Source organism: Sander vitreus, chromosome 11 (assembly GCF_031162955.1).
Source record: "Sander vitreus isolate 19-12246 chromosome 11, sanVit1, whole genome shotgun sequence".
NCBI lineage: Eukaryota > Metazoa > Chordata > Actinopteri > Perciformes > Percidae > Sander > Sander vitreus.
The window spans coordinates 15,310,473-15,321,457 of record NC_135865.1 but is presented as its reverse complement, the minus strand read 5'-3'; the positions used below and the strand labels follow the sequence as shown (position 1 = coordinate 15,321,457).

At 37.2% G+C, this 10,985-nt stretch overlaps 2 protein-coding genes across 2 annotated transcripts; one reads left to right on the top strand and one right to left on the bottom strand.

Annotated features, from left to right (window-relative positions):
- The first annotated feature begins 1,301 nt into the window (after positions 1–1,301).
- Positions 1,302–6,117, top strand: spc25 (SPC25 component of NDC80 kinetochore complex). Its single transcript, XM_078261827.1, has 7 exons — positions 1,302–1,597; positions 2,628–2,790; positions 2,983–3,048; positions 3,274–3,420; positions 3,522–3,647; positions 3,857–3,955; positions 4,641–6,117. The coding sequence occupies exons 2-7, from the start codon at positions 2,640–2,642 to the stop codon at positions 4,763–4,765; spliced, it is 714 nt and encodes a 237-aa protein (XP_078117953.1). The 5' UTR covers positions 1,302–1,597; positions 2,628–2,639; the 3' UTR covers positions 4,766–6,117.
- nostrin (nitric oxide synthase trafficking) lies at positions 5,719–10,985 on the bottom strand. Its single transcript, XM_078262888.1, has 16 exons — positions 10,959–10,985; positions 10,695–10,780; positions 10,509–10,592; positions 10,252–10,314; positions 10,085–10,166; positions 9,929–9,991; positions 9,060–9,158; positions 8,810–8,935; positions 8,554–8,652; positions 8,344–8,469; positions 7,743–7,851; positions 7,493–7,581; positions 7,256–7,381; positions 6,126–6,372; positions 5,943–6,035; positions 5,719–5,855 (listed from the first exon to the last, which is right to left on the bottom strand). Exons 1-16 carry the CDS (start codon positions 10,983–10,985, stop codon positions 5,719–5,721), a joined length of 1,656 nt encoding a protein of 551 aa, XP_078119014.1.

The following is a 10,985-nucleotide window of genomic DNA, read 5'->3' as shown; positions in this document are numbered from 1 at the left end:
AGACGACCCAGAAACACTGACCAACTGGAGCAGGCTTTTTCGAGAGGGGCCTAAAGAGACAGGCGCTAAAACTGACAAAAATATGGAGTTTTTTTAACATTAAAGCATGTAAACATGTTCCAGAAGAAACCCAAAATACAAGTATGAACCTGAATATTAACATAATATGGGACCTTTAAAATGTATTTTTATTCGGAGGTCTTATTGGTTAATTTAAAAAAAAACCTTCCTGAATTTAGTTTATTAAATATTTTACTTTAACTTTAAAGTTAAGGTTTTTAAGTTGGAGTGGATAAAGGGAAGGCTGCTGAGTGGTCCAGTGCTGTTTCGCCCGCAACACAGACATAATAAAGTACCCAGACACGAAGATGTTTCTTCAAGCTCGGCTAAGCAAGTAGCCCACGCACTTAGGACAGTTACATCATTTACCAGGCCTCAGGTGCCACAGGATGCTAAGCAACCACAGGCGGCGGGAGAAGTTGAACTAATCTGCCTAATCTAATTACATCAGAGACTGTTCTACATCATTACATTTTGGCTGATCAATCTCTGAAGTTGCCTGAAAACTAAACTAAGCGAGCCCTGTTTAATTGATACGTAGCCTACATTCATTTTTAGGTTCTTGTTTTCATATTGCAGCATAACCAAAATGTTGAGAAACCCTCACTTATCTATGACATAATATAATCACTTATTTTTTTTCAACTGAGCCACAATGTTTGAATAGAATTATACATATAACATATCTTGATTTAGTATTTTTCACTGTTATGCTGGACTGATGGGGAAATTAAGCATTGATTGTTAATGCAGCTTGACATAGAAGAAAACAATTGTGTCTCGGAAAGCTATGCTAAAGGTGAGGTATGACTTTGTTTCAGGCCAAGAGTAAAATAATTAATTTAAACGTATTTATTTATTTAAATCTAAAATGCTCTTGAGCAAGACACTGAACTCTATGCACCCGGTGTGTATCGTAGGAAAAAGTAAGTCGCTTTGGTCAAAGCATCTCCCAAATAAAAGTGATGCAATATAACTCTTTAAAAAACTATTTAATAAGAACACTATTAATTCCAAATTGATAAAAATCCTAACAGTTTTATTAACAACAATCTTTCATATATATATATATATATATATATATATATACATACACAGTATTTTGAACTTGATGATGGGTAGTTTGGGCCCACTTGAACTTACTCAGTTTCACCACGAGGTGGTAAAAAATCACAATCACAATAAAGACATACAAGTTGCATTGTGGGAACTTCAAGGCGCCATTTCCTGTATTTATGTTTAGCAGGAAATATCATAATCATACAGTAGCTACGTTTCTGTTCAAGATACGGAATAGAAAACACTAAATTGTAAAACGTGTTATTTAACGTAGCTGATTTGTAAGCATAGACTGTATATTATTATTAATATACAATCTATGTTTGTAAGCGGAAGAAAAATAAAGTCAACGTTATTTCCTGTGTTCAGTCCCCGCCTCCTGTATGCAGACCGCGGATTTTAAAAATAAATAACGACTGGTTCAGTAGCAAGACGTAACGTAACATCAAAAAAGATCAACGGCCGTACATTAAAACATGTGAGTAACGTTATTGCATCCAAATTTAGATTAACTAGCTAGCTAGCTAATCAAGTTGTAAATCCGTTGGTTTCATTCCCTGCGTAACGTTAGCTAGTTCTGGGCAAGCTATGGCTAACGTAAACTAACCGCTCACGTTTCCTAGCTAACGTTAACCTGCTAGCTAATGTTGCCAGGGCTGATGTTAGCTAGCTAGCTAATCACTCAAATTGTTTATGTATTAACGGTTACTCAGGAATATTCTACCGGGACAAGGTAGCCCCGTTTGTGAGCTCGGTACTTTGTACCGTACGTTAACGTTAATTGTTCGTACTGTTTTATTGTTACTTTTTAACTGACGATAAATAACACAAACCTTCCTCAGTCATCGTCATACTGTCATTTTGTGGGACCAACCACACTGGTAGAAAGGAATTCAACAAGCTTGTCGTGGAAGTTGAGGCTGCTAGCTAATGTTTTATTAAAGTTTGACAAAACAATCCCAAGGTTCATTTCTAGATCACTTCTGAGCAGTCGACAGTATCACATGGTGCATCAGCGGATGGAGTTTGCTCGGTTGTCAGTCAAGGAGATAGATCTGTTGCTGTTTAATGCATGTGTAATGTATAGGTCATGTTTGCATGTGTGTGTATTTTGTGCCTGTGTGTGTAACCTGTATAATAACTGAGCCCATCTGGGATTAATAAAGTGTCTTCTTTCTTCTTTTCTTCTTCTAATACTAGTATTTACAGTAAGTAGGCTGAATTGCACTTTGGCTGAAACACTGGCCCCTTTCTATTTGTTTCTCAGCATCAACAACCTCAACTTTATTATTATTATTATTATTCTCCCAAAGGAAATTTTGTTTGCAGCCAGACATTATACACACAAAGCAGAAGAATGCACTGATGACATTAACAGTGGAAATCTATAGTTAAAAAAATACATACAACATAAGATATATTTTTAAAGAGCGCTGTCCAAGGTGAGAATAATGCTCTTTTACATGCACATGATGAGCATTGTGCTGTCTATTGTTTTTTTATTGCAGACTCTGAACATCATGACATCCATTACTGATCCAAACGTGAGTGACGTGTTCGCCAGTGCAATGGAGGAGATTCACAACAAACAGCTTAAAACATTTGGGGAGATAATTGACGTGACTACAGAGTTGTGCCAGTCCCACAGACAGGTGGTGAAGTCTGCACATGGTATGTCTGAGATATAATTTAGTTTTGCATCCCCATTAGTTGTTGTCTTGCCAATAACTAATGTTCCTCTGGGGCCATATTTAAAAAAATATATATATATGTATGTGTGTGTGTGTATATATATATATATATTTTTTTTAAATATAAAATTACATCAGGCTGTCTTTAAGAAGTTTTTTTCCTTTTGTGTAGATTCATGTTTAAAGAAATGTAAGGACGATGAAATGCTGTTTGAGACATTACGGACATTCGAAAGAGGTGAGTTTTTGCATTAAGCCACAAAGCATTACATCTGTGCCTTAAATGTGTGCTATACACTCAGTCGTGAGAACAAGATTGATGAAAACAGTTTTTATCTGCTGAATAATTCCTCATTTTCTGATGCACACTATGGGCCCATACTTCTAATGTTGTAATGTTGCTTCAGAGGCTTCATTGTTTATGTGAAAGCGTACTTGGACTGATGCAGTGTTTGTCCCCCAGACTTGGTACAAAAAAATGCATCATTGAAAAGGAAACAGCTGGCCATTTCTGAAATGATATCTGAGATTCAGCAGAAGGAGATGCAGAAAGACGACATCATCCAGAAGCTAGATAAACTTAAACAAGAGCAAGCCAAGAGAAAAGAGTGTAAGTTTATATTTGAACATTTAATGAGTGGTGTAGATCACATAACTTAATATGTGACTGTAGCATGAGGCTGTTTTAGTAACTGACCCCTTTCTTTTCAGTAATCGAGTCTCAATATAAAACTAACAAAAACAGACTGAGGAATCTCCAGAAAGCCAGAGTAGTCTTTCAGGATCATTTGGCCATGGAGATGCGAACAATCTTTGGCAAAACACAATTGGTTAAAGGTATGTCAAACACAAACTGTATTTTGTATTAAGTATCTTTCTTGAGTCCTGTTTCTGTTATCCATCATTGTTTTTAAACGTTAATAGCAATTAATACACATTACAATAATTGTAGCTTGTCTCAGGTAATGCCCTGACTTTCTCTTCCATTGAAGTAACTATGACAGAATTCAGAATTTTAGAAGAATGTGTTTGTTGTCTTTGTAAAGGTGAAAAGCTGCAGTTTGTTTTCCGGAATATCAGCCCTTCAGATCAGGACAGCGCCTACGTTGTCACAATTGGGATTAAAGAAGACGGATCATACCAGAGTAAGTTACATACCTGTACTGTATATTAGAAAACTATACTGTAATGGCATTATTTTGTGCAGTTCAATGAAAAGATAATGCTGACAATATTCGGTATTTTTATATTGTCGCAATTGCCAAAGGAAAACCAAAACCAACAATGAACTGATCCTACTAACAAGTATTGGCTGTGTAGCCAAAGCCTTATAGCATATTCCTCTGTGCCATAGAGCTCCATTGTTGACCAATAACTATTAAAAAAAAAGTATAAATGTGCCACACCGTTGCACTGGCTAACGTGTTCCTTCATTTCCATGAACACAACTACTATAGTTTATTTTGAGTCAATCCTATTTACACCGCCCTGCTGCTGTATATACAAACTAGAGCACCAAACGTGTATTAATCTACCACTGAAAATAGTCCTTAACAAATGCAGTATTTACTACTGTTTGAATAACATCTGCCTAAAACTACATTGCCCAGCTGTTTTAAACATTTATGTTTTCAACAGGAAGTAATGGTCATAGGAGAGCCACAGATATATAGTAGGGAAGTCAAAAGATATTGAGAGATAGACTAATGCTGCTGGTTTTGGTGTTTTCGTGGGATTTATTGACAATAATAAAAATATGAAACATCACCAGTCTTATCCTGCAACAACCATTGTAAATGGTTTCTATAAACAAGTCTTCAATTCCTACAGTTGTGTCGAGTGACCCCGTGCTCAAGTGTTTGTCAGTCATGGAAAGCCGGCTTCAGGAGACCAATAACTTACCAGCATTCCTGGCAAACGTCAGGAAGGAGTTTATCTCTCTGGCACGCTGCTAAGATTGAAAGGATGGGAGGGTAAAATACAATGCAAGAAACGTCTTGCTGCAATGTGGACTAATGTAAGGAGCACAGCTTTCAGTCTGTATCTACAATAGAGGTCTGTAAACAAAACACCAACGGCCTTGTCAAGACTAATATGGATTTATTATACATTTCTGTGGGCAATAAGTAAAAAGCTATTTAAAAAAAATCTGGACTTCTCGCTACATAATCACTGGTATTTGTTTGACCAAATCGTCTTATTATTGAGCATAGTAGTTTGACAATTTAGTGGAAACTGCGTAATTGACATTGTTTCAAAGAAGTTTGGCATAGAGAGAACAGATGTTCTGGGGAAAATATCTCTCTAAATCCTGAAAAATTCACCAGTTTACCGTAGATGCTCTTTAGAAGTAAAGATGAATAAAGTAATTGATCAGACACAGATGAGAAAAACTGTTTTCTTTTATTTTCTCATGTCATTACTTAGTTTAAAGTGGGTGGGGAAAAGTGTATATAGTCTTAATTTCCTGTGCTCCACTTTTACTTGTTATTCATGTCAATCTATTCAAAAACGTATTTTTTAAACCACTAACTATAGTTGAGTTCATCTGTACACGGTGTGATAAATAATGAAAAACATAACTTGAATAAATATACACTTAGGTATAAAAATTCACATACCGTATGAATCCCTGCAGCATAAAAACATCAGGGAGAGCAGTGACAAAACCTATAGATCCTGACTTAGCAGAGGAACATTATAATTATTAAACCAAATGCTTATGTCTTTTAACAATTTTAAAGCGATGAATATCATCGGTCAGTAGTACAAACAGAATTTGTCATTTTTATAGTTTTATTTGGAATAAGGCTTTCAGATGTTGCCTTTTTAACTTTTGCCACTGCAGAAGTGAATCTCTTTGATTCAGGGTGAGTTTTGTATTTTTGTTGCTGATGAGTCAAGTCAGTCAGGCATCGGATGATTTGACGCTGCTTAACACAGGCAGCTCCTCAACATAGGTTGATGGAAAATGGCCGGTTTTCCCGTCAAGTTTGCCAATCCACCAACCATTCTCTTCCTTTCCATAAATGTCTAGAAGATCTCCTGTGAAACAAAAATTCAGTCATTTTATAAGAATAGTTATAAACCTCCTAGTGTTTTTAGATGTTCTGCATTTAAGTAGCCACTTACCTTCTTTCAAAGTCAATTCATCATCTTGTTGAGGTGTGAAATTGTACAGGACCTTACATTTTCCTATACTGCACATCTCCTGTGTTATTTGACCTGTTCAATGTTGATATTTTTAATTCCATGATGCAATTCCAAATGTGCTGAAAAGAAATAAATCTTTGTGTTGTGCTGGAAACAGATTACCTTGTCCTTTGTCATCATCAGTGTGAGGCAGAGCTCCATTAAGGGTGCTGCCACACTCTGCAGTTGCATGTGTTGCATCTGTGGAAGTGACTTGGTCGGTGGCCCTTGGTAAAGTCTCCACAGAGTGCTGTGTCACAAACTGAGCAGGTCCTTTGTAAATGATGGAAGCTCTCAGTGATTGTCGGGATCTGAATGGGGTCCTGAGTTTGACTGGGCGAGTCAGTTGAACAACACTGTGCTCACAGTCCTCAGAAAGGAAAGTAGTTTGTGTTAGATAATATCCTATAATCGTAATTCCTAACCAGAAGTACATCTGCATATAGATTGTAACGCTCTTTGACATTTGTGCTTTTGGGCCATAAAAATAAAATTGACCTGCCTTGACTAATACTGTATACAACATCCAACTTCTGCCACTCTAAGTGGTTTTTGTTGGAATGCAAACTTGACCAAGCCTCAACATTGACAATCCCAGGATTCAAATGTCTTGCATAAAAACATGAAAACAATATCCAATAAACAATAATATGTTGTTTAATTAATATTATTTGATGACTGATGATGATTCAATGATTAAAAACCCATCTGAAACATGACAGGTGTTGATGTTTAATGCTTTACTGAGAGACAACTTTAAATTAAAACCAGTGCCATTACAATTTAAAAACTCTCCTTTAGCCAATAGGCTACCACTACCACAGAACTAGTCTATATCCTTCGCGTTCCACTTCCAGGATTGCTCTGATGCTGCAGGAAATTCCGCTGGATGCACGTATTTTCCGTTTCCTTCCGCTTTCTTTGTGTTGGAATTTTTTTGGTGGATTTATGAGGACTATTGCGGACTGCTCCTCAGATCTCTGCAGGGTAAATCCAGACAGCTAGCTAGACTATCTGTCCAATCTGAGTTTTCTCTTGCACGACTATTTTGTGCGGAGTTTAGCACCCCCATGACGATTCTGATTGGTTTAAAGAAATGCCATTAAACCAGAGCACGTTTTCCTCCCATCCCCGAATGCTATGTGGAGTAGCCAGACCCTCCTTCAGCACGCTTTGGAGGAGGGTCTGTCAAAGCGAGACTACCACAGAACATACCTTATGTCCTGAAGATGATGCATGTTACCTTATCTTACCTTATCTTTCCATTTCACAATGCTGTCACTGAATCGGTGAAAGGACTTGGTTTTCCCCTCTATTTCAGACAGTGATAAAGAGAGTTTGTAGCGAGTGGCCTCAAGGAGATCCAGTTTGAGGGAACTCTGCATGTAACAAGATGACATTAGTAAACATCAAATCTAATTCATGATCAATTTAAGGTAAATATGCATCTGTAAACACCACTATCCATCCACTCTACACACAATATTTACCTCATCAATCTGCTGTTCAGTTTCCTCAAGATTCTTTTGGTTTGAAAAAGATGGATTTTCAGAATATGTTCTCATTAGTTTTTCAATTCCTGCAACGAGAATGTCGAAGGTGACTTAGAAACAAAATGAATAACCTAGCATGGTACTGTCGATTATGAATCACTGAGTTTTACTGAAAGACAGATGTTTTGTCTCCATCAGATTATATTGTGTAATTTTAGTGCATTATGCACTTTTGTGCAGAACTTGCCTTCACGGTCTTTCTTTGTTTTTGTAATACTGTGCTCCAGACGCTGGAGTTTGAGTTTGATGGCCTCATTTCTTCGGTCTTTGGCCATCAGTGATGTTCTGTCCTCCTCCTGATACATCCAGAACACAGACCACACATCAGTAACTAAGATAGTCTTGGTTACAATCTACCATTGATGCAATATGCGCCAAGGCTGCAAGGTCTTTTGTGCTGTATTTCCTGCACATTTTATGAACATGCTATTGTCACTAACGCACTGCACTTTGCACATTCATATAGCAGTATTTAACCTTTTATTAAATCGGGTAAATGCCATTGGGATGACTATCATATTTTCAAGGGAGACCAGAGTGCAACCTGACAACTACATAAACAAAATGTTTAAAAAACCCCAAAAGAAAACAGTAAATATACATAGAGCACACTTAAAAAGACAGCCTTCATGTGCCAGGCCCTGTCACAAAATGATAAATACATCTTTATTTCTGCGGCTTGCATTAGAAGACCCCATGCAGAGATGACTGGTTGTCTTTGAACGGGTGAGTCACTGCATCTGTGGCCTGCACACAAGCTCTCTCAGAGAAAGAAATTGCAGACTTACAAAATAATCAGCCATCAAAAACTCTGCTATGTGATCTTCAGCTGTGATGCTGTTTTCCTCCACCAGGGTTTGTATGTCTTTATCCATGTCCACCCTTTGGACTGTCTGTTCTATCTGCCTTTGGCCCTGGAAGTGGCAGGTATAAGTTACAACATCCATAAAATGATTAAGTGCATACTTATGAGCAGGATGGATGTCAGGGTGTCTTACATGTTTGAGTGTCTGCCCAAAGCTGGACATGTGAAGGTTGTATCTACTCAAAATGTTGCACAGAACTTCAATTCGCTGTTTCTCCAGCTCCTGTATGATCTGAAAAAGCAGAAAGCAGCACTTAACTCTTATCATACATGAGGTGTCCTTGAACAAGGCACTGAACCTACCTGTTTACTCACAAAAAAAGCCACTCTGGATAAGGAGAACAGCTAAATACCTACAGTATGTGAAGCAGGAGAGTATTTTTCCGCACCTGGAAGCAGTTTTTCAGTGTATTTTCCCACTTGAGTCTCATCTGATGACCCTCCATGTTGACATTAAAGTACTCCTCATCCACCCGCGCCTGCATCTCTGCCGACTTTGTCAGCCTGTTCAGCATCTGTAGTCAAGAACAGGAGAGAACAAAAATCTTTTAGCAAACTTGTTGGCATCTTTACCAGCAAGGATTCACCCCCTGATGATGAATATGTATGAAACACTGGTTTGGTGGTCATATACTGAACCTTTTGTTTTTCTTTTTCTGTGCACATTTGTCTGTTGTTTTCAACAAAGTTGAACAAAGCCTCATGCTCTCTTGTTAGTCCATGCAATTTCTTCTTTATCTGTTTTAGGTGAGGACACACAAGAATCCACATTAACATATCACTGATATGACAAAAGCAAATAGTTAAACTCTGAATAGGATTACATTTAGCATGTGCAGGTTAATGAGGGGGAATCTCTTTAAAGCAACTTTAAATTGCCAGATTTTAATTTTAATAAAACATTTTTTTTAATTAAGAATATCTATTTTTTGACGTTTCTACATTAAATTTAAAAAGTCTTAATTCCATTAATTCATTTATTGCATATTTAAGATACTTTATGTGAATTCAAAGGAAGACAAAAGTATATGTTTTGCAAAAAGAACAGTAAAGTGTTCTACAAATCCCTCATATTTAACAGTTGCATACTGCATTACAACACATTCATACTACGGTGTAAAGGTTGCTATACACCATATGATATATTGTGTTTCATAGCAACAGCCACTCGTTTAATTAATTCAAACATTACAGTCACTCATGATCAATTTTGCATGCCAGGTTGTAAAGTCCTATAATATTTTCACTACCAACAGTACCAGGATGTTTCTAAGACTTTATAACCTAGCATGCAATGGTTTGTGACTGATCACAAACTATTATAATCCTTGAATTTGTAAAGTATTGTAATCCTACTTTCAATGGCTGGTAACTGTTCTAACACATCATAATGCAGTATTAAAGCTTACATCAACTCAGGAATGCATTATGCAGGTATCTATACATACTGAGACTCTGTCATAGCTGATTCATATCTCTGCTATATTTAAAACTGTTTTTTTCTTTACCTTGAGTTGCTCACTCCAGTTAACAGTAACACGTTTTCCAGTTCTTTCGATGGCACTGTCAAGCTATTAAACCACAGAACAGGTCAGAGACACATAATGAACGGAAACTTGAACAGACAGATATACTGATACAAAGATGAAGAATCAATTCCATACAGGCCTCTTCCTCTTATTGTGCTCATCTAAAACTTGTCGTATTTCCAGAATTGCTTCTTGCTGAAATGCATTTCCTAATGATCTGAAATGAGAACAACACACCTTATTTAACTCCAAATTGTGTGGACAGACACAGTTATAAAGTGTAAACTTTGGTTAAAAAATACCTGTGGGCATCTGCTCTCGAGTACATCTCATCTGACACATGACACCAGGCACTGTAGGTGGAACTGAGTGTGGAGCACGCGTGAAAAGGTTAGAGCTGTGGCCTCATTTGCCTGACACCTGCCTGTGTTTTGATCACATCTAACTTGCTAGGCTCATACTATTTCCCATGGTGTCATTATTACCAGCACTTGGCATGAAAAGGTCATGTTAAACACAAAAAGACAGAGCCAATGAAATTCTGAATTTTGTCTCTTACTTGTTTGACATTCCCTTTGAGGCCCTGATGAGTTTGCCAGCAAGTTTTTGTAGTCCTTTGGAATAAGTTAGTTCCAGCTCAGCCCTAAAACAGGAAAAGATTGCAGCAAGAGACAATAACTGAGTCAAACAGTAACACTGTCGTCATTAAAAGTTAGTCGGAAGGCCGTAACTGAACTGAACCTACCTTTGCTGAAAAACTGCCATAAGTTCTTTGCAGAAGTACTCTCCAGTTTTTGAAAATCGTTTCACATTTTGATAGAGTTGGTTATACTGAAAGGCAGAGAATAAGGCTCCATGAGATGTTTGTCATGAAGCAATAACAGCCTGAATCACCTGAGTTCAAACTGATACAAAGTCAGATGTGAATAAAATGCACATTAAAATCTTATTTTTTACTCCAGTGCATTTCGGAAGTACACTGAACTGGACTTGTCAAAGAAATACTCACAGAGCAGGTGCTGATAGGGTCCTTCAT